The following is a 22,486-nucleotide window of genomic DNA, read 5'->3' as shown; positions in this document are numbered from 1 at the left end:
AGACCCAGGATATGGCTGAGGACATGGGTTCGAATCCCACCACAGCAGAAGGTGGAATCTGAAATCAATTCATAAATCTGGAATTAAAAGCGAGTCTAATCATGGCCATGAAACCATTGTCAATTGTTGTAAAAACCCATCTGGTTCACTAATGTCCTTTAGGGAAAGAAATCTGCTGTCCTTACCTGGTCTGGCTGACACGAGACTCCAGACCCACAGCCATGTGGTTGACTCAACTGCCCTCTGAAATGGCCTAGCAAGCCACTCAGTTGTATCTAACCTCTACGACGTCAATAAAAAGGAATGAAACCGGGCGGACCACCTGGCATCGACCTAGGCACCGGAAACGACAATGACAAACCCAGCCCTGTCGAGGCTGCAAAGTCCTCCTTACTAACATCTGGGGACTTGTGCCAAAGTTGGGAGAGCTGTCCCACAGACTCGTGAAGCAACAGACCAACATAGTTGTACTCAACAAATCATACCTTACAATGTCCCAGACACCGCCATCATCATCCCTGGGTATGTCCTGTCTCATCGGCAGGACAGACCCAGCAGAGGTAGCGGCACAGTGGTATACAGCTGGGAGGGAGTTACCCTGGGAGTCCTCAACACCGACTCCAGACCCTATGAAAGTCAGAGCCATATAGCACAGAAATAGGCCCTTCGGCCCATCGTGTAGGTGCTGACCATCAAGCACCTATCTATTCTAATCCCATTTTCCAGCACTTGGCCCGTAGCCTTGTATGCTATGGCACTTCTTAAATGTTGAGGGTTCCTGCCTCTACCACCACTTCAGGCAGTGTGTTCCAGATTCCAACCACCCTCTGGGTGAAAAAATGTTTCCTCAAATCCCCTCTAAACCTCCTGCCCCTTACCCGGACGACAGATTGGGCAATAACTTGGCTTGGTAGTTCACAAGTCCAACAAATCATTGAACTGCCTTTTGGTTGCTGCATCTCTGCTACGGCTCGCACCTCATCAAGATCAGGGCAAAGTACTTTAGCTGTTAGTACATGCCCTATGTACTTGATGTCAGTCATCTTCAGCTGCAACTTTTTCTTGTTCAGTTTCAGGTTCATCTGTTGAGCTCTCTCTGGCAGTCTCGCTAGATGCTGATTATGGTCTGCAATGGTGTCTTCCATTGTATCTCCACATCCATAGACTAGAAGATCATCCACGCAATCTTTCACTCCTGGTAGGCCATTGACTATCTCATGCTATCTGCAGTGGTACTGTTCCAGAGCAGTAGAAATGCCAAACGGCATACGCAACCATCTGTACCTCCCAAATGGGGTCCAGAAAGTAGTCAGAAAGCTGCTGTTTTCATCCAATTTCACTTGCCAGTATCCATCCTTAGCATCTGGGGTAGTAAAGACCTTTGCCTTGGCAGGTTGAGGCAGAATCTCTTCAATGGTTGTTATAGGGTAGTGAGATCTCTTCAAAGCTTTGCTGAGGTCCTTTGGATCTAAACAGACTCACAATTTTCAATGTTTTTTCACTGCTACCATGCTGCTAATCCAGTCTGCAGAGGTTGTCACTTTCTTGATTACTCCCATCTTTTCTAGCTCCTCTATTTTGTCTTTCAGGCTGGACTTGAGGACAGCTGGAACTCTCCGCAGAAGCTGTTGCGTTGGCCTCACATTCTCATCTACTTCGAGATGATGTCCACCGGAAAGGCATCCAAGACCTGTAAAATCTTTGTAATTGCGGCACAGTGGTTAGCACTGCAGCCTCACAGCTCCAGCGACCCGGGTTCAGTTCTGGGTACTGCCTATGTGGAGTTTGCAAATTCTCCTCCCTGTGACCACGTGGGTTTTCGCTGGGTGCTCCGGTTTCCTCCCATAGCCAAAGACTTGCAGGTTGATAGGTAAATTAGCCATTGTAAATTGCCCCTAGTGAAGGTAGGTGGTAGGAGAATTGAGGGAAGGTGAGGATGTGGTGGGGCATATGGGATTAATGTAGGATTAGTATAAATGGGTGTTTGATGGTCAGCACAGACTCAGTGGGCCAAAGGACCTGTTTCAGTGCTGTATCTCTCTATGACTCTATTGGTCAGGATTTGTTCAGCAGTCAATGGCTTGACGTCATGCAAAGTACTGCAAATCTCTTCAGGTACGTGGAGGGTTACCAGTCCAAGTGTTTGACTTGTTTCAACTGAGTTGAGGGGAGTTTGCTTAGTGTCGACTATCTGGTACTGAAGTCCTTCTTTCTTCCCGTTGTGTTGGAGCCTCAACTTTACCTTCGATGGTTTCATACTTGGGTCACAATCTTGGGCAATTTCACACAAGTCTGCGAAGCTCATGATGTATAACCAGTGTCTATCTGACACCTCACATCATCATTCCAACAATCACAAACCACTTTTTACCTCGAGACTTAATGAAATCAACATGTTCCAGGGTGTAGTGATTCATCAGAATCATCTGACACCTCTCCATCACCATCTTTACAGGATTGTTTATCTTCTTTCTAAAAACACGTTTGCATGCAAAGTGGTTCAGCTTCTTGCAGTTACAGCACTGCTATCCCCACGTCGGATATGCTTTCCTCTCCTTCTTGTGGTGTCCCCCACAGTATTCTCATGGCATCAGGTCAAACATGGGCAAGGAAACCTCCTGTTGATTACCACCTACTGCCCTCCCCTCAGCTGATGAGTCAGTACTCCTCCATGCTGAACAGCACCTGAAGCAGTACAGAGGGTGGCAAGGGCGCAGAATGTACTCTGGGTCGGGGATTTCAATGTCCATCACCAAGAGTGGCTCGGTAGCACCACTACTGACCGAGCTGGCCAAGTCCTAAAGGACATAGCGACTGGACTGGGTCTGCGGCAGGTGGTGAGGGAACAAATAAGAGGAAATAATATACTTGACCTCGTCCTCACCAATCTGCCTGCCGTAGATGCATCTGTCCATGAAAGTATTGGTAGGAGTGACTACCGCACAGTCCCTGTGGAGACAAAATCCCACCTTCACATTGAGAATACCCTCCATCGTGTTATGCGGCACTACCACCGTGATAAATGGGATTGATTTCGAACATATCTAGCAATGCAAAACTGGGCAGCCATCAGTAGCAGCAGAATTGTACTCAACCACAATCTGTAACCTCATGGCCTGGCATACCCCCCACTCTACCATTATCAGGAAACCACAGGACCAACCCTGGTTTAATGAAGAGAGCAGGACCAGGTATACCTCACAAATGAGCTGTCAACCTGGTGAAGCGAGAACCCAGGAGTAAGAACATAGCAGCAGGAGTAGCCATTCAGCCCATCGAGTCTGTTCCGCCATTCAATACGATCATGCCTTTTTCCCACACTATCCTCATATCCCCTGATGTAATTTGCATTTAGAAACCTGTCAATGTCTGCTTTAAACATACTCAATGACTGAGCTTCCACAGCCCTCTGGAGTAGAGAATTCCAAAGATACACAACCCTTTGAGTAAAGACATTTCTCCTCATCTCAGTCCGAAGTGGCTTTCCCCTTATTTTGAAATTGTGTCCCCTGGTTCTAGACTCCCCAACCGGGGGAAACATCTTACCTGCATCTACCCTGTCAACCCCTTTAAGTATTTTGAAAGTTTCAATGAGATCACCTCTCATTCTTCGAAACTTTGGAGAATACAGGCCCAGTTTCCCCAATCTCTCTTCCCAGGACAGTCCCGTCATCCCGGGAACAAGTCTGGTGAACCTTCGTTGCACTCCCTCTATGGCAATAATATCCTTCCTAAGGTAAGGGGACCAAAACTGCACACAGTACTCCAGGTGCGGTCTAACCAAGGTTCTATACAATTGAAGCAAGACTTCACTACTCCTGTACTCAAATCAGCTTGCGAAAAAGGTTAACAGACCATTTGCTTTTTTAATTGCTTGCTGCATCTGCATGTTAGCTTTCAGTGACTTATTGACAAGGACACCCAGGTCCCTTTGTACATCTCCACTTTCTAATATCTTACCATTTAAGAAATACTCTGCACATCTGTTCCTCCTACCAAAGTGAATAATCTCACATTTTTCCACATTATATTCCATCTGCCACGTTCCTTCCCACTCAATAAGTCTGTCCAAATCCCCTTGAAGCTGCTTTGCATCTTCCTCACAACACACATTCCCACCTAGTTTAGTGTCATCTGCGAACTTGGATATATTACATTTGGATCCCACATCCAAATTATTGATGTATATTGTGAACAGCTGGGGCCCAAGCACTGATCCCTGCAGTACCCCACTAGTCACAGCCTGCCAAAGTGAGAATGATTTGTTTATTCCTACTCTCTGCTTTCTGCCTGTTAAGCAGTTCTTAATCCATGCCAGTATATTACCTCCTATCCCATGTGCTTTAATTTTGCTAACCAACCTCCTGTGGGGGACTTTATCAAAAGCCTTCTGAAAAGCCAAGTATACCACATCCACCAACTCCCCTTTATCAATTCTGTTAGTAACATCCTCAAAAACCTCCAACAGGTTCGTCAAACATGATTTCCCATTCATAAATCCATGATGACAATGTCCAATCAGATCATTATTATTCAAGTGTCCAATTATCACATCCTTTAGAATAGGTTCTAGCATTTTCCCAATGACTGATGTAAGGCTAACAGGTCTGTAATTCCCGGTTTTCTCTTTCCCGTCCTTCTTAAATAGTGGGGTGACATTTACGACCTTCCAATCTGCAGGAACCGTTCCAGAATCTATAGAATTTTGGAAGATGATCACCATTGCATCCACTATCTCCATAGCTACCTCTTTTAACACTCTGGGATGTGGAATATCAGGTCCTGGGGATTTATCAACATTCAGCCCCATTAATTTCTCCAGAAGAACCTTCTTAGGAATACTGAGTTTCTTCAATTCCTCATTCCCCTTAATCCCTTGGATCTGTAATTCTGGGAGATTTCTTCCTCAGTGAAGACAGACACAAAGTAATCATTTAGCTTCCCTGCCATTTCTCTATTCCCCATTATAAATTCTCCTGACTCTGCCTGTAATGAACCCACATTTGTCTTAGGGATGTAAAAAGGAAACATTTGGCTATCAAAACTTTTACAGTTCATTTTTATATTTTTTGCCAGCTTACATTCATATTCTATTCCCCCTTTCGTTATCAGTTTCTTGGTCCTCCTTTGCTGTATTCTAAAATTCTCCCAATCCTCAGGATTACTACTATTTCTGGCAACTGTATAGGCCTATTCTTTTAGTCTTATACAATCCTTAACTGCCTTTGTTATCCATGGTTGACGGCCTTTACTTTTGGGGTTTTTGTGCCGTGAAGGAATGTATAGTTGCTGTAAACTACGTAATATTTCTTTAAAGACTATCCATTGCCTATGTACTGTCATACCTTTCAAAGAATTTTGCCATTCCACCTCAGCCAATTTGCCCCTCATACATTCATAATTTCCTTTGCTCAAATTTAACACCCTGGCTTCAGATTGAACTACCTCACTTTCAAACATAATGTCAAATTCTATCATATTATGGTCACTCAAAGGTTCTTTTACAAGATTAACTAGCCCTTCCTCATGACATAATACAAGATCTAAAATAGCCTGTTAGCTAGTCGGTTCCTCAACATACTGCTCAAGAAAAACATCCCGAACACACCTCCAGAAACTCGCCCCCCACAGCATTAGTGCTCATTAGGTTTACCCAGTCTATATGCAGATTGAATTCACCCATGAGTACTGTATTACCCATGCTACATGCCATGCCCACAATACTGTTTGGTGGCCTATAAACAACTCCTACCAATGTTTGGTGCCATTTGCTGTTTCTTAGCTCCACCCAAACAGATTCTACATTCTTCCGATCAGAGATCCTCCTAATGTACTGATCCCATCCCTTATTATCAGCGCAACACCACCTCCTTTTCCTTTTTGCCAGTCATTCCCAAATGTCGAACATCCTTCAATAGTCAGTTCCCAGTCTTGGACACACTGTAGCCACATTTCCATTATAGCTATTAGATCACAGCCATTTACCTCTATTTGGGCCTTTAAGTCATCTACCTTGTGGCAAATAGGTAGAGTGCCCTTAACCTTGTCTTCTTGACATTCTGCATTCTAAGCCGAATTGATATGCACCTTTGTTTTGCCTACCTTCTAGTGTCACTTGCTATGTTTCTAACTCTTGTCACCAGCTTTATTTCCTTCCAATTTGAGCTCCCCTCATGTTCCCACCCCCCTGACAAGCTTGGTTAAACCCTGCCCAACAGCACTGGCAAATCTCCCCGCGAGAATATTACGTCTGGTCCTATTAAGGTGTAGCCCGTCAATCATATTTTGTATAGGTCCCAACTGCCCCAGAACCTGTCCTAATGCCTCAGAAATCTGATGCCCTCCCTCCGATACCAATTCTCCAGCCACGTGCTCAACCGATCAATCCTCCTATCCCTTTGCTCATGAGCACGTGGCACTGGGAGTAAGCCTGAGGTTACAGCTTCGGAAATCCTGCTTTTTAATTTCCTTCCAAACTCCCTAAAATCTGCTTTCAGGATCTCATCCCTCTTGCTACCTACGTCATTGGTACCCATGCGGACCACGACCTCTGGCTGTCCACCCTCAAAGAACAAACAACAAAGAACAGTACAGCACAGGAACAGGCCATTCGGCCCTCCAAGCCTGCGCCGATCTTGATGCCTGCTTAAACTAAAACCTTCTGCACTTCCGGGGACCGTATCCCTCTATTCCCATCCTATTCATGTATTTGTCAAGATGCCTCTTGAACGTCTCTATGGTACCTGCTTCCACCACCTACCCCGGCAACAAGTTCCAAGCACTCACCACCCTCTGTGTAAAGAACTTGCCTCGCACATCCCCTCCAAACTTTGCCCCTCTCACCTTAAAACTATGGCCCCTAGTAACTGACTCTTCCACCCTGGGAAAAAGCTTCTGACTATCCACTCTGTCCATGCCGCTTATAACTTTGTAAACCTCTATCATGTCGCCCCTCCACCTCTGTTGTTCCAGTGAAAACAAATCAAGTTTATCCAACCTCTCCTCATAGCTAATGCCCTCCAGACCAGGCAACATCCTGGTAAACCTCTTCTGTACCCTCTCCAAAGCCTCCACGTCCTTCTGGTAGTGTGGCGACCAGAATTGCACACAATATTCTAAGTGTGGCCTAACCAAAGTTCTGTACAGCTGCAGCATGACTTGCCAATTTTTATACTCTATGCCCCGTCTGATAAAGGCAAGCATGCCGTATGCCTTCTTGACTACCTTATCCACCTGCGTTGCCACTTTCAGTGACCTGTGGACCTGTAAGCCCAGATCTCTCTGCCTGTCAATACTCCTAAGGGTTCTGCCATTTACTGCATACTTCCCACCTGCATTAGACCTTCCAAAATGCATTACCTCACATTTGTCCGGATTAAACTCCATCTGCCATTTCTCCGCCCAAGTCTCAAACCGATCTATATCCTGCTGTATCCTCTCACAATCCTCATCACTGTCCGCAACTCCACCAACCTTTGTGTCATCCGCAAACTTACTAATCAGACCATCTACATTTTCCTCCAAATCATTTATATATACTCCAAACAGCAAAGGTCCCAGCACTGATCCCTGCGGAACACCACTAGTCACATCCCTCCATTCAGAAAAGCACCCTTCCACTGCTACCCTCTGTCTTCTATGACCGAGCCAGTTCTGGATCCATCTTGCCAGCTCACCTCTGATCCCATGTGACTTCATCTTTTGCACCAGTCTGCCATGAGGGACCTTGTCAAAGGCTTTACTGAAATCCATATAGATAACATCCACTGCCCTTCCTTCATCAATCATCTTCGTCACTTCCTCAAATTAGTGAGACACGACCTCCCCTTCACAAAACCATGCTGCCTCTCGCTAATAAGTCCATTTGTTTCCAAATGGGAGTAAATCCTGTCCCGAAGAATCCTCTCTAATAATTTCCCTACCACTGATGTAAGGCTCACCGGCCTATAATTTCCTGGATTATCCTTGCTGAAACAAAGGAACAACATTGGCTATTCTCCAGTCCTCTGGGACCTCACCTGTAGCCAATGAGGATGCAAAGATTTCTGTCAATTTCTTCCCTTGCCTCCCTCAGTATTCTGGGGTAGATCCCATCAGGCCCTGGGGACTTATCTACCTTAATGCTTTGCAAAACACCCAACACCTCCTCCTTTCTGATAATGAGATGACTGAGACTATCTACACTCCCTTTCCTAGCCTCATCATCCACCAAATCCTTCTCCTTGGTGAATACTGATGCAAAGTACTCATTTAGTACCTCGCCCATTTCCTCAGGCTCCACACATAGATTCCCTTCTCTGTCCTTGAGTGGGCCAACTCTTTCCTTGGTTATCCTCTTGCTCTTTATATATGTATAAAAAGCCTTGGGATTTTGCTTAATCCTGTTTGCCAATGACTTTTCATGACCCCTTTTAGCCCTCCTGACTCCTTGCTTAAGTTCCTTCCTACTGTCTTTATATTCCTCAAGGGATTCGTCTGTTCCTAGCCTTACAGCCCTTACGAATGCTTCCTTTTTCTTTTTGACGAGGCTCACAATATCCCGCGTTATCCAAGGTTCCCGAAACTTGCCAAACTTATCCTTCTTCCTCACAGGAACATGCTGGTCCTGGATTCTAATCAACTGGCGTTTGAAAGACTCCCACGTGTCAGATGTTGATTTACCATCAAACAGCCGCCCCCAATCTAAATTCTTCAGTTCCTGCCTAATATTGTTATAATTAGCCTTCCCCCAATTCAGCACCTTCACCCGAGGACTACTCTTATCCTTATCCACAAGTACCTTAAAACTTACGGAATTATGGTCCCCTAGAAGGATGTTCTGCAGCCGGTCCGTGACATCCTTGACCCTGGCACCAGGGAGGCAACACACCATCCTGCAGTCACGTTCACTGCCGCAGAAACACCTCTCTGATCCCCTGACTATTGCTTTTCCACTCTTCCCTCCTGTGCAGCGAAGCCACCCGTGGTGCCACAGACTTTGCTGTGGCTGCACTGCCCCGAGGAACCATCGCTCTCACTACTATCTAAAATGGAAAACCAATTAGCAAGCAAGATAGACTCAGGGGACTCCTGCACTGCCTGCTTGGTTCTCTTACACTGCCTGGAGGTCACCCATTCCCTCTCTGCCTGTATGCTCCTGAACTGCGGTGTGACATCTCCCTAAATGTGCTATCCACATAGTCCTCTGCCTCGCAGATGCACAGGAGTGACTCCAGACGCTGCTTGAGTTTCGAAACCCGGAGCGGAAGCTTCTGCAGCTGGTGACACTTCCTGCAGACGTGTTAGACTTTCCATATACCGCAGGACATACATTCCACTTGGCTGAGCTAAACTGCCATAACCTAACTTTAAAAACCTTTTCTTACAATGAGAAGTAAAATAACTTGCCAATTACTCACCAATCAACTTCTTCCCCTATACCGAAGAGAGTGGCAGCTACATAGAAAAACACAGAAAATAGGAGCAGAAGTAGGCCCTTCAAGCCTGCTCCGCCATTCATTATGATCAAGGCTGATCATCCAACTCAGTAGCCTGTTCCTACTTTCACCCCATACCCTTTGATCCCTTTAGATCCAAGAGCTGTATCTAACTCCTTCTTGAAAACATACAATGTTTTGGCCTCAACTGCTTTCTGTGGTAGCGAATTCCACAGGTTCACCATTCTCTGGGTGAAGAAATTTCTTCTCATCTCAGTCCTGAAAGGTTTACCCCATATCCTTAGACTATGACTCCTGGTTCTGCACTCCCCCACCATCGGGAACATCCTTCCTGCATCTACCCTGCCAAGTCCTGTTAGAATTTTATAGGTTTCTATGAGATCCCCCTCACTCTTCTGAATTCCAGCAAATATAATCCTAACCGACTCAATCTCTCCTCATATGTCAGTCCCGCCATTCCAGGAATCAGTCTGGTAAACCTTCGCTGCACTCCCTCTATAGCAAGAACATCCTTCCTCAGACAAGGAGACCAAAAATGCACACAATATTCCAGGTGTGGCCTCACCAAGGCAGCAAGACATCCCTGCTTCTGAACGCGAATCCTCTCGCTATGAAGGCCAACATACCATTTGCCTTTTTTACCGCCTGTTGCACCTGCATGCTTACCTTCAGCGACTGGTGTACAAGAACACCCAGGTCTCACTGCACATTCCCCTCTCTCAGTTTATAGCCGTTCAGATAATAATCTGCCTTCCTGATTTTGCTACCAAAGTGGATAACCTCACATTTTATCCACATTATACTGCATCTGCTCTGCATTAGACCACTCACTCAACTTGTCCAATCACCCTGACCCTCTCTGCATCCTCCTCACAACTCACCCTCCCACCCAGTTTTGTCTCATCTGCAAATTTGGAGATATTACATTTAGTTCCCTCATCGAAATCATGAATGTAAATTGTGAATAGCTGGGGTCCTAGCATCGATGCCTGCGGTACCCCACTAGTCACTGCCCGCCATTTGGAAAAAGACCCATTTATCCCTACTCTTTGTTTCCTGTCAGTCAACCAATTTTCTATCCATCGCAATACACTACCCCCAATCCCATGCGCTTTAATTTTACACGCTAATATCTTATTTGGGACTTTGTCGAAAGCCTTCTGAAAGTCCAAATAAACCACATCCACTGGCTCCCCCTCATCAACTCTACTAGTTACATCCTGAAGAATTCTAGTAGATTTGTCAAGCATGATTTCCCTTTCGTAAATCCATGTTGACTCTGTCCGATTCTACCAATGTTCTCCAAGTGCTCTGCTATAAATTCTTTGATAATGGACTCTAGAATTTTTCCCACTACCGACGTCAGGCTGAGTGGTCTATAATTCCTTGCTTTCTCTCTAGCTCCCTTTTTAAATAGTGAGGTTACATTAGCTACCCTCCAATCTGTAAGAATTGCTCCAGAGTCTATAGAATCTTGGAAGGTGACCACCAATGCATCCACTATTTCTAGGGCCACTTCCTTAAGTACTCTGGGATGCAGACCATCAGGCCCTGGAGATTTATCGGCCTTCAATCCCATCAAGTTCCCCAACACCATTTCTCTACTAATACTGATTTCTTTCAGTTCCTCTATATCACTAAGCCCTGTATTCCCCAACATTTCTGGTATGATATTTGTGTCCTCCTTTGTGAAGATAGAACCAAAGCATGCATTTAGTTGGTCAGCCATTTCTTTGTTCCCCATAATAAATTCCCCCGTTTCTGACTGTAAGCTTCAGGAGGCTGAAAAAATGAAGAAAGGAGCCCCGCCCCTCCCTCACACACCAAACTCCCACTTTACACTTTGTGCACTCAAACTTATTTTCTTCTTAATTTACAGTTCCCCTCCTTACTGAACTCCCTCAATTACCAAACTCCCTTCTTCACACTCTGTGCCCTGCAGCAGCACTCAATGCAGACAAACAGCAGAGTCACCTCTCAATTTATACTCTGAAAACAATGCTATGTTCGTTCTGCTAGACCTCTGCTGAAGCTCAGAAACCAGTTTAAGCCAGCTACCTAATTAACTAGCTACAGCTACTCTGAGTGTTAGTATACCTCTGTTTAAAACTGCAAGAAACCTAACTTACCTCTTAACTGAAACAGGAATTTCAATTAATTGCTCGATATAAACAGAACAAAAACTAGTCGAGAGATTAACCTTAAAATTCACTCACTTACCAAACTCCCTTCTTCACACTCAGTACAGACTACCTGCATGCCGAACTGCGTAAGCAACATGCGATAGACAGAGCTAAATGATCCCATAACCAACGGATCAGATCTAAGCTCTACACCAGTTGTGAATGGTGGAGGACAATTAAACAGTTAACTGGAGGAGGCGGCTCCACAAATATCCCCATCCTCAATGATGGGAGAGCCCAGCACATCAGTGCAAACGATAAGGCCCAAGCATTTATAACAATCTTCAGCCAGAAGTGCCAAGTGCATGATCCATCTTGGCCTCCTGAAGTCCCCAGCATCACAGTTGCCAGTCTTCAGCCAATTCATTCACTCCCTGTGATATCAAGAAACGAATGAAGGCACTGAATACTGCAAAGGCTATAGGCCCCGACAACATTCCGGCAATAGTAATGAACCTGTGCTTCAGAACTTGCTGCGCCCCTAGCCAAGCTGTTCCAGTACAGCTACAACACAAGCATCTACCCAATTATGTCCTGTACACAAAAAGCAGGACAAGTCCAATCCAGCCAATTACCATCCCATCAGTCTACTCTCAAGCAGCACTTGCTTAGCAATAACCTGCTCACTGATGCTCAGTTTGGGCTCAGCCAGTCAGTCATGAATGGTGATGACAATTAACCAACTAACTGCAAGAGACGACTCCACAAACATGCCATCTTCAATGATGAGGTAGCCCAGCACATCGGTGCAAAAAACAAGGTTGAAGCATTTGCAAACATCTTCAGCTGGAAGTGCTGAGTGGATGACCCATCTCAGCGTCCTCCTGAGGTCCCCAGCATCACAGATGCCAGTCTTCAACCAACCCATTCAATCCACTTGTTATCAACTATCAGCTGATCACATTGGATGCACAAAGATCCAAATACATTCCAGCTGTAGTGAAGACTTGTGCTCAAGAATTAGCCATGCTCCTAGTAAAGCTTTTGCAGTACAGCTGCAACACTGGCATCTACCCGACAATGAGGAAAATTGCCCAGGAAGGTCACATCTACAAAAAGCAGGACAAATTCAATCCTGTCAATTACCGCTCCATCAGTCTACTCTCAATCATCATGAAAATGATAGAAGCTGTCAATGACAGTGCTATCAAGCAGCACTTATTCAGCAGTAATTTGCTCACCGATGCTCATTTTGGATTCCACCAGGGCCACTCAGCATTTGACAGAGTGAGGCATCAAGGAGCCCACGCAAAATTGAAGTCAATAGGAATCAGGGAGAAATGTTTCCATTGGCTAGAGCTATACCTAACACAAAGGAAGATGGTTGTGGTTTTTGCAGGCCGATTATATCAGCCCCAGGACATCGCTGCAGGAGCTCATCATTTTCAGCTGTTTCAATTATCTTCCCTCCGTCAGAAGTGGGCATGTTTATTGATGATTGCAGAGTGTTCAGTTCCATTTGCAAGTCCTCAGATAATGAAGCAATCTGTCCTTGCATGCAGCAAGATCTTGACAACCTTCAGGCTTGGGCAGTGATGACACCCAGCTTTACCTCACCATCACCTCGTTCAACCTCTTCACTGTTGCTAAATTATCACACTGCTTATCTGACATCCAGTACTGGATGTGCAGAAATTTTCAATTAAATATTGGGAAAATTGAAGCCATTGTTTCTGCTCCCTGTTACAAACGTTGTCCCCTTGACAACAGTCTGAGATCAAGCCAGTCTGTTTGTAACCTTGGTGTCACCTATGACCCCGAGATGAGCTTTCGACCCATATTCATGCCATCACTCAGACCATCTATTTCCACCTCCGTAGCATCGCCCAACTTCGCCCCCATCTCAGCTCATCTTCTGCGGAAACCCTCATTCATGCCTTCATTACCTCTAGACTTGATCATTCCAACGTACCCCTGGCTGGTCTCCCACAATCTACTCTCTGTAATCTTCAGGCCATCCAAAACTCTGCTGTCCATGTTTTAACTCGCAACATATCCCATTCACCGATCACCCCTGTACTGGTTGACCTACAATGGCTCCTGATCAAGTAACATCTTGATTTTAAAACTCTCATCCTTGTTTTCAAATCCCTCCATGACCTCATCCTCCTTATCTCGGCAATCTCCTCCAGCACCATCATCCTCCCATATATCTTGCGCTCCTCTAATTCTGGCCTCTTGAGCATCCCCAATTTTAATTGCTCCATCATTGGTGGACTTGCCTTCAGTTGCCTCGGACCGAAGCTCTGGAATATCCTCCCTACACCTCTCTACCTCACTTTCCTCCTTTAAGGCACACATTAAAGCCTACCTCTTTGACCAAGCTTTTGGTCATCTGACCGAATATCACCTTATGTTGCTTGGTGTCATATTTTATTTTATAATGCTCCTGTGAAGCACCTACGTTAAAGGCGCCGTATGAATACAAGTTGTTGTTGGTAAGTGGCAAGTAGCCAGGCAATGACCATCCGCAACAAGACGGAATCTAATCATCTCCCCTTGACATTCATCAGTAGTACCATTACTGAATCCCCTACCATCAACATCCTGGGGTTATCTTATGATCATTGACCAGAAAATGAACTGGATCAGCCACATAAATACTGTGGCTACTAAAGCAGGTAAAAGACTGGAAATTCTGCAGTGAGTAACTTACCTCCTGACTCCCTGAAGCCTGTCCACCATGTACAAGGCATAAGTCAGGAGTGTGATGGAATATTCTCCACTTGCCTGGATAAGTGTAGCTCCAACACCCAAGAAGGTTGACACCATCCAGGTCAAAGCAGTTTGCTTAACTGATACCCCATCCACCACCTTAAACATTCATCCCCTTCAGCATCAGCACACAGCAGCAAAACCGTGTACCATGTCTAACAAGGTGCACTGCAGCAACCCGCCAAGCTTCCTTGTATAGTACCTTCCAAAACTGAAACCTCTACCACCTAGAAACACAAGGACAGCTGGTGCATGGGATCATCACCACCTGCAGGTTCCCCTCCAAGACACACAGCATCCTGACCTGAAACTATATCATTCCTTCATTGCCACTGGGTCAAAATCCTTGAATTCCTTCCCAGATAGCACGGATAGCGGTGCACGAAGGCAGCTCAGCACCGCCTTCTCAAGGGCAATTAGGGATGGGAAATAAATGTTGGTCTTGCCAGCCACAGCCATATCCCATGAATGAATTTAAAAAACACAAGATGCACGGAAACACCACCACCTGCAAGTTCCCCTCCAAGTCACACACCATTCTGACTTGGAACTATATCGCCGTTCCTTCACTGTCGCTGGGTCAAAATCCTGGAACTCCCTTCCAAACACCACTGTGGGTATACCTACCTCACATGGACTACAGCGGTTCAAGAAGGCAGCTCACCACCCCCTTCTCAAGGGCAATTCGGGATGGGCAATAAATGCTGGCCGAGCCAGCAATGCCCACATCCCATGAACGAATAAAAAAAAAAAAAATCACACTACTCTCATTAACTGTCTCTAAAACTTCAAAGCAATCAAATTAGTCAAACATGATTGGCTTTTAACAAATTCATGCTGGCTTCTTTTTAAACAGGAATATAACATTTGCACACCTCCAGTTCTCTTGCATCACCCCATCTTCAAGGGGGATTGGAACGTCATGGCCGACCCTACGCAATTTTCACCCTTACCTCCGTCAGTAACCTTGGATGTGTCCCATCTGAACCACATGACTTTTCTAGTTTTGAGTACTGCCAATTTTTAAGTACCTCTTGATTCTCATGCTCTCTTTTTGCTCTCAGTCCTTTTTTAAAAAATCCTCTGTACTTTCTATATTCAATGTGGTTCTCTACTGTATTGTTAACTTTGCAATTGCCATAAGCTTCTATTTTCTGTCTCAATTTGAGCTTGATATCTTTCATCATCCAGAGAACTCTAGTTTTGGATGCCCTTCCTTTCCCTCTCATGGGAAGATGGCTGCTCTGCACCTGAACCATTTTCTCTTTAAAAGCCTCCCACTGTTCACTTACTGTTTTGCCTACCAATTTTTGGTTCAAATCTACCTGAACAAAGAACAGTACAGGACAGGAACAGGCCATTCGGCCCTCCAAGCCTGCGCCGATCTTGGGACACATCTCTTTTCGACTTACTGAAATTAGCCCTCTCCCTGTTAAGTATTTTTATGTTTGAGTAGTCCTTTTGTATAACTATTCTAAACCTGATGTTATGATAACTTTTCCCCAAATGGTCTCCCACTGAAACATAATCCACTTGCCCCACTTCATTTCCCAGAACTAGATCCAGCAGTGCTTCCTTCCTCGTTGGGCTGGAAACACAATGATCAAGAAGGTTCTCATACACATGTGCACAACTCACACCTCGGAGTCAGAATGGCTTAGGTTGAAATTCAAGTCCAGTGACTTAATCACATAATCTATAACCCAATGCAGCATCATCTGTTTGAATGACAAATTCACTGTAGGTTTAAGAGATCTGTCAGTTACGGCCAGCACTGTTAGAGGCGCCAAGGGCAATGTGCCTTAACTAACCTGAATGAGTGACCCTGTGACATTTTCTGAATGAATGCAAATCAGTTCCACACTCTGGGGCTAACAGACAGGTTTCAGCAGTGAGGCTGGAGTTACAATATATTACTTCACATCAATTGTAACAGAGGGTCTGCATCCTTGATCACTGAAGGGACTAGAATATCCCTAAAATCTCACAACCCTTCTCACCCACCGCAAACAGCAACCCCCCCCCACCCCCACAATGTGAGAAGGATGTATTTACCTGATCAGTCTTTTATTTACATGTGACAGCCCATACAACAGGTGCATGCTGTACAGCTAGACCCAGGCCATTGTGGGACATTTACAGATGTGAGGACAGAGCTACATATAGCCAAGAAAATAGTCCAGCCTTTCTTGGGGATCACAAAAAAGGGTAGCAGAAATCTGGAACCTTCTGCCCCAAAAGGCTGTGGATGCTGGGGCACAACTAGGACTTTCATGATTTGAGATAGTTTTTTTGTTAGGTGAGGGTATCTCTAGATATGGAGCTAAGTCAGGTAACTGCAGTAAGGGTATAGATCAGCCATGATCCAGTGGAATGACAATGAAATTACTTGATAGCTGAATGACCTCCTTCTGTGCCGTAAACAACAAGCTTGAGGGGCTGAATGGTACTTTTGACTGATTTACTGAAACCACCCATATTTGAACCTAAATACCGCAAGTTTTGCAGAAGCACGTCAGCATGCTGCGCTGGTGTTACAGAAAGACAGGGTGATAGGAAGGGAGGCATTTACTCACCACATCTGTGACATTAAGGATTTTCCGGGTCATCCCTTCAGCATCGTGAGAAGGAGTGGGAGTGAACCAGAGTTTCTGGAATGTTTCGTTTACCAGTTTCTGCAGAGGGACAAATCCAAGTTACAATGACATCCATTTATAAGTTCACCTGGTCACTGCTACCAGCAAACACAAGAACAGCACTGAAATCAGAGCAGCTCATGTGTCTCACATAACCATCCATTCACCCCAATGGATTGAATGGAAATGAGGGAGAACTTAAATATGGGGATGGTACCAGAGGACTGGGAGGTTGCAAATGATACAACATCCCTGATTAAAAATGGAGCGGGAGATAAACTAAAGGTCAATCAGCCTATCAGTGATGGGAACTTGATTGGAGACCATTGTGAAGGGCAAAATTAATTCTCACTTGGAGAAACTTGGGATAATAAAGGACAGCCAACTCTGATTTATTAAAGACAAATCATGGCTGATTAACATTATTTGATGAAGTAACAGAGAGGGGTTGATAAAGGTAGTGCAGTACATGCATATATGGACGGTCAGAAGGCATTTGATAAAGTACCCTACAACAAGCTTATCTGGAAAATGGAAGCACAAGGTACTAAAGGGATGGTGATAACAAGGGTATGAAATTGGTTAAAGGACAGGTGGCAAGGAGTAGTGGTGAATGGATGTTCTTATAGACTGGAGGGAAGTATGCAGTGGGGTCCCTCAGGGACCAGTATTTGACCATTGCTCCTATTTTGGACTTGGGTACAAGGAGTACAATTTCAAAGTTTGCGGATGATACAAAAGTTGGATAGATAGTGAGCAAGATAGTAGCAGAATGGTGAGATGGACAGACATATAGCAAATATAATTTACTGCAGATAAGCGTGGACTGATGCACTTTGAGATAAATAACAGAGATGGTATAATTCAAATGGTACTATTTTGAAGGGATGCATTCCGGAAGAATAGGCAGAAAGGAAAAGGATGTGGGGTAGCTTTGTTATTAAAGGAAGGGATCAGTGCAGTTGTGAGTAATGATATAGGTGTAATAGATTGTGATGTAGAATCAGTTTGGGTGGAAATAAGGATTAGCAAGGGAAAGAAATCATGGGTGGGAGTGGTCTGGAGGCCCCCGAGGAGTTGCCTCTCTGTAGGACAAAATATTAATCAGGAAATAATGGAGGCGTGTAAGAAGGGCACTGCAATTATCATGGGTGATTTTAATCTGCATATAGACTTGACAAGTCAAATTGGCAAGGGTAATATGGAAGACGAATTTGTAGAGTGCATCAGGGATTGTTACTTAGAGCAATACGTTGCAGAACCTAACCGGGAACAGGCTATTTTAGATTTGGTATTGTGTAATGAGGTAGGATGAATAACAGATCTCGTAGTTAAGGATTATTTAGGGGGAAACGATCATAACACGGGAGAATTTCAAATTCAGTTTGAGGGCGAGCAACTTGGGTCTCAAACAAGTGTCTTCAACTTAAACAAGGGCAATTACAGAGGTATGAAGAAAGAGTTGTCTAAAATGGGCTGGGAAGATAGACTACAGGGGAAGTCAGTAGATGAGCAGTGGCAGACTTTTAAGCAGATATTTCATAACACTCAGCGAACATTTATTATGGTCAGAAGGAAGGACGCGAAGAGAACGATGAACCACCTGTGGATAACAAAGGAAGTTAAGGAGAGTATCAAATCAAAAACAAAGGTGTACAAAGCAGCAAAAACTAGTGATAGGCCAGAGGATTGGGAATATTTTTTAGAAACCAGCAGCAGATGACTAAAAAACTAATAAAGAGGGAGAAAACTGATGATGAGAGTAAATTTGCAAGAAATACAAAACAGTAAGAGCTTCTACAGGTATATAAAAAGGAAGAGAGGAGTGAAAGTAAGTGTGGGACCCTTAGAGGATGAGACTGGGGAATTAATAACAGGGAAAAGGGAAATGGTCGATAATTTAAACCAATATCAGTCTTCACGGTGGAGGACACTATAAACATCCCAACAATAATAGATGAGCAAGGTGTAAATGGGAGGAAGGGAACTTGTAACAATCTCTATCACGAGGGAAAAGGTGCTGGAAAAACTGATGGGACTAAAGACAGACAAGTCACCAGGACCTGATGGCCTGCACCCAAGGGCTTTAAAAGAAGTGGCTGCAGAGATAGTGGAGGCATTGGTCATAATATACCAAAACTCACTGGATTCCAGTAGGGTACCAGCGGATTGGAAAACCGCTAATGTGACACCCCTATTCAAGAAAGGAGGGAGACAGAAAGCAGGAAACTATAGACCAGTTAGCTGAACATCAGTCACTGGGAAAATGCTAGAGTCCATTATTAAGGAAGAAATAGCAGGACATTTAGAAAAACATAATGCAATCAAACAGAGCCAATCTGGTTTTACAAAAGGGAAATCATGTTTGACAAATTTGTTAGAGTTCTTTGAGGATATAACAAGCAGAGTGGATAAAGGGGAACCGGTAGATGTTGTGTATTTGGATTTTCAGAAGGCGTTTGTTTGATAAGATGCCACATAAAAGGTTATTGCACAAAATAAGAGCTCAGGGTATTGGGGGCAATGTGTTGGCATGAATTGAGGATGGGCTAACACTCAGAAGGCAGTGAGTCGGGATCAATGGGTCTTTTTCAGGTTGGAAAGCCCAAACTAGTGGGGTGCCACAAGGATTGATCATAGTGCCTCAACTGTTTAGTATCTATATTAACGACTTAAAGGAAGGGACAGAGTGTAGTGCATCCAGATACGCTGATACAAAAATAGGTGGGAAGTCATGTTGTGATGAGGACACAAAGAATCTGCAAAGGGATATAGATAGGTTAAGTGAGTGGGCAAAAACTTGGCAGATGGTGTTCAATGTGGGAAAGTGTGAGGTCATCCACTTTAGTAGGAAGAATAAAAAGGCAGATTATTATTTAGATGGAGAAAGACTACAAAATACTGCAGTACAGAGGGATCTGGGCGTTCTTGTACATGAAACACAAAAGGTTAGCATGCAGGTGCAACAAGTAATTAGGAAGGCAAATGGAATTTTGGCCTTTATTGCTTGGGAATTGGAGTTTAAAAATAGGGAAGTCTTGTTACAACTGTACAGGGTGTTGGTGAGGCCACACCTGGAGCACTGCGTACAGTTTTGGTCCCCATATTTAAAGAAGGATATTCTAGCATTGGAGGCAGTTCAGGAAAGGTTCACTAGGCTGATTCCTGGGATGAAGGGATTGTCTTCTCAAGAACGGCTAAACAGGTTAGGCCTTTATTCACTGGAGTTTAGAAGAATGAGAGGTGATCTTATAGAAACATCTAAGATTCTAAGTGGGCTTGACAGGGTAGATGTAGAGAAGATGTTTCCACTGGTGGGGGAATCTCGAACTAGGGGACATAGTTACAGAATAAGGGGGCACACATTTAAAACTGAAATGCGAAGGAATTTCTTCTCTCAGAGGGTGGTGAATCTCTGGAATTCTCTACCTCAGAGTTGTGGAGGCTAGGTCACTAAATGTATTTAAGGAGGAGGTAGATAGATTTTTGAAATCTCGGGGAGTCGAGGGTTAGGCGGAGCAGGTCTGAAAGAGGAGTTAAGGCCCGGGATAGATCAGCCATGATCTTATTGAATGGCGGGGCAGGGTCGAGGGGCTGAATAGCCAACTCCTGCTCCAATTTCTTATGTTCTAACAGCAGAAAGACCGAAGAGTACATATTCACAAACCTTTGAAAGTGGCAAGGCAAGTCGATAAGGTAGTTAAGAAAGTGCATGGGGTAAATAGTATATAAATAGGGACATTAAATACAAAAAAAGTTATACTAAACCTTTAAAAATCTCTGGTTTGGCCTCAACTGCAGTATTGTACATAATTCTGGGCACCGCACTTTAGGAAGGAAGTCAAGGCCTTGGAGAGGGTATGGAGGTGGTTTGTCAGGATGATAACAGGAATGAGGAACTTCAGTTATGTGGAGATTGGAGAAGCTGAGACTGTTCTCAGAGCAGAGAGGGTTAAGGGAAGACCTAATGGAGTTATTTGAAATGATGAGGGGTTTTGATAGAGCAAGTAGGGAGAAACTGCTGCATCTGGCACGTGGGTCAGTAACCAGAGGTCACCTATTTAAAATAATCGGCAAAAGAACTAGAAGGGAAATGAGGAGAAATTTCATAGAAGATTATGATCTGAAATGCACTTCCTGAAAGAGTAATAGAAGCAGATTGCATAGGAAATTCCAAAAGGCAATTGGACATGCACGTGAAGAGAACTAATCTACAGGGTTATAGGAAGAAAACTGGGACTAATTTGATAGCTCTTTCAAAGAACTGGCATAGGCACACTGGGCTGAATGGCTACCTTCTGCACTGCAAGATTCTACGATTTTATAACTTGCACATTTTCTAAGGTGGTACTCTGTCTAAACTCTGAATACCCTGAAGATACAAATGGATTTCACTTGTTTGCGGAGTCCAGCAAATGATGGCAATGTGCTTTCAGTAGCAATCACATGAAACGTTGAATCACTGTTCTTCAATATTTTAATTTATCAGTGGAACATTTTTAAGTACACATCTGCAGCATTCTGCTCCCCACAATTCTCCCAGCTCCTGAACAGCTACTGCTTAACAGTCCAACTTCAAATCCAACCATGGGGAATTTGGAAGTGACCATGAAGAATTGTTGTAAAAAAAGCAGTAGGTTCAGTAATGTTCTTCAGGAAAGGTAACCTGCCTCTCCAGCCCTGATTGGCCCCCTGTATTAACAAAACAACTGCCAACACCTGTTCCATTCTATAACTTTAGGTTACAGAACCCAAACTCTCCACCACACCACCACCCCCATGTCCTGTGACACACACCAGTGCATTAAACCAAAACTCTCCACAACCACCCCACTGCCCCTGCCACCGTCACACAGACCAGTGTATTATCATCACCACAACCTCCCCTAACACAAAGCAGTGTTTTAGCCCCTAACTCCACACCTTCGTGCAACACAAATCAGTGTATTAACCCCAACCTGGCCCCACTCCCAACAATCTCTTTATGACCTAGTATAGTTCGTCCACATTCTGAGACCTAACCCAGGCTTGTCACACAGACAACAACCACCACATTGTTTAAAATAAAGTAGATCCCTCTTTCAGAGTCTGCAGTAACACTCTGTACAGGAAGCAAGATGTTAACACTCCAATGCCATTTTTATAGGCATGAAGTTGGGCAGATTCCATTTCAAGTCATCAGGCTGTGCAACTTTACCTTAATGCCCTCTTCATCATTGACCCTGCGAATCATTCTCACACACATCTCAGTCACTTTGGAGAAGGTAGGCTGCTCAATACAGATGTCGCGCAGAATCTTGATCACCCTCTTTCTTACACTGATACCGGTGTCCTGCAAGAGATTACTTGTTAAAGGACAACGTAAGCTCTGAAAAGGCAAGGCAAGAACTGTGCAGATTCCCAAGTAGGCAGGATTTGCTAAAATCACTAACTCCTAATAACATGAGGCCCATTCCCTATAGAATCTGGAATAGTTTCTACCTGCACTGCAAACAACTCCTCAAAGAAGCCAAGA

At 44.4% G+C, this 22,486-nt stretch overlaps 1 protein-coding gene across 1 annotated transcript in view; it reads right to left on the bottom strand.

Annotated features, from left to right (window-relative positions):
- Positions 1–22,486, bottom strand: part of LOC137368865 (nipped-B-like protein) — a 693,066-nt gene that overhangs the window by 210,847 nt on the left and 459,733 nt on the right. Inside the window, exons 31-32 of the mRNA XM_068029073.1 lie at positions 22,169–22,303; positions 16,912–17,010 (exon numbers count right to left, since the gene is read on the bottom strand). Of these exons, the coding sequence (XP_067885174.1) occupies positions 16,912–17,010; positions 22,169–22,303 (234 nt within the window). The remainder of the gene's footprint in view (positions 1–16,911; positions 17,011–22,168; positions 22,304–22,486) is intronic.

Source organism: Heterodontus francisci, chromosome 4, assembly GCF_036365525.1.
Source record: "Heterodontus francisci isolate sHetFra1 chromosome 4, sHetFra1.hap1, whole genome shotgun sequence".
NCBI classification, from domain to species: domain Eukaryota; kingdom Metazoa; phylum Chordata; class Chondrichthyes; order Heterodontiformes; family Heterodontidae; genus Heterodontus; species Heterodontus francisci.
This window is presented reverse-complemented; position numbering and strand designations above follow the sequence as displayed.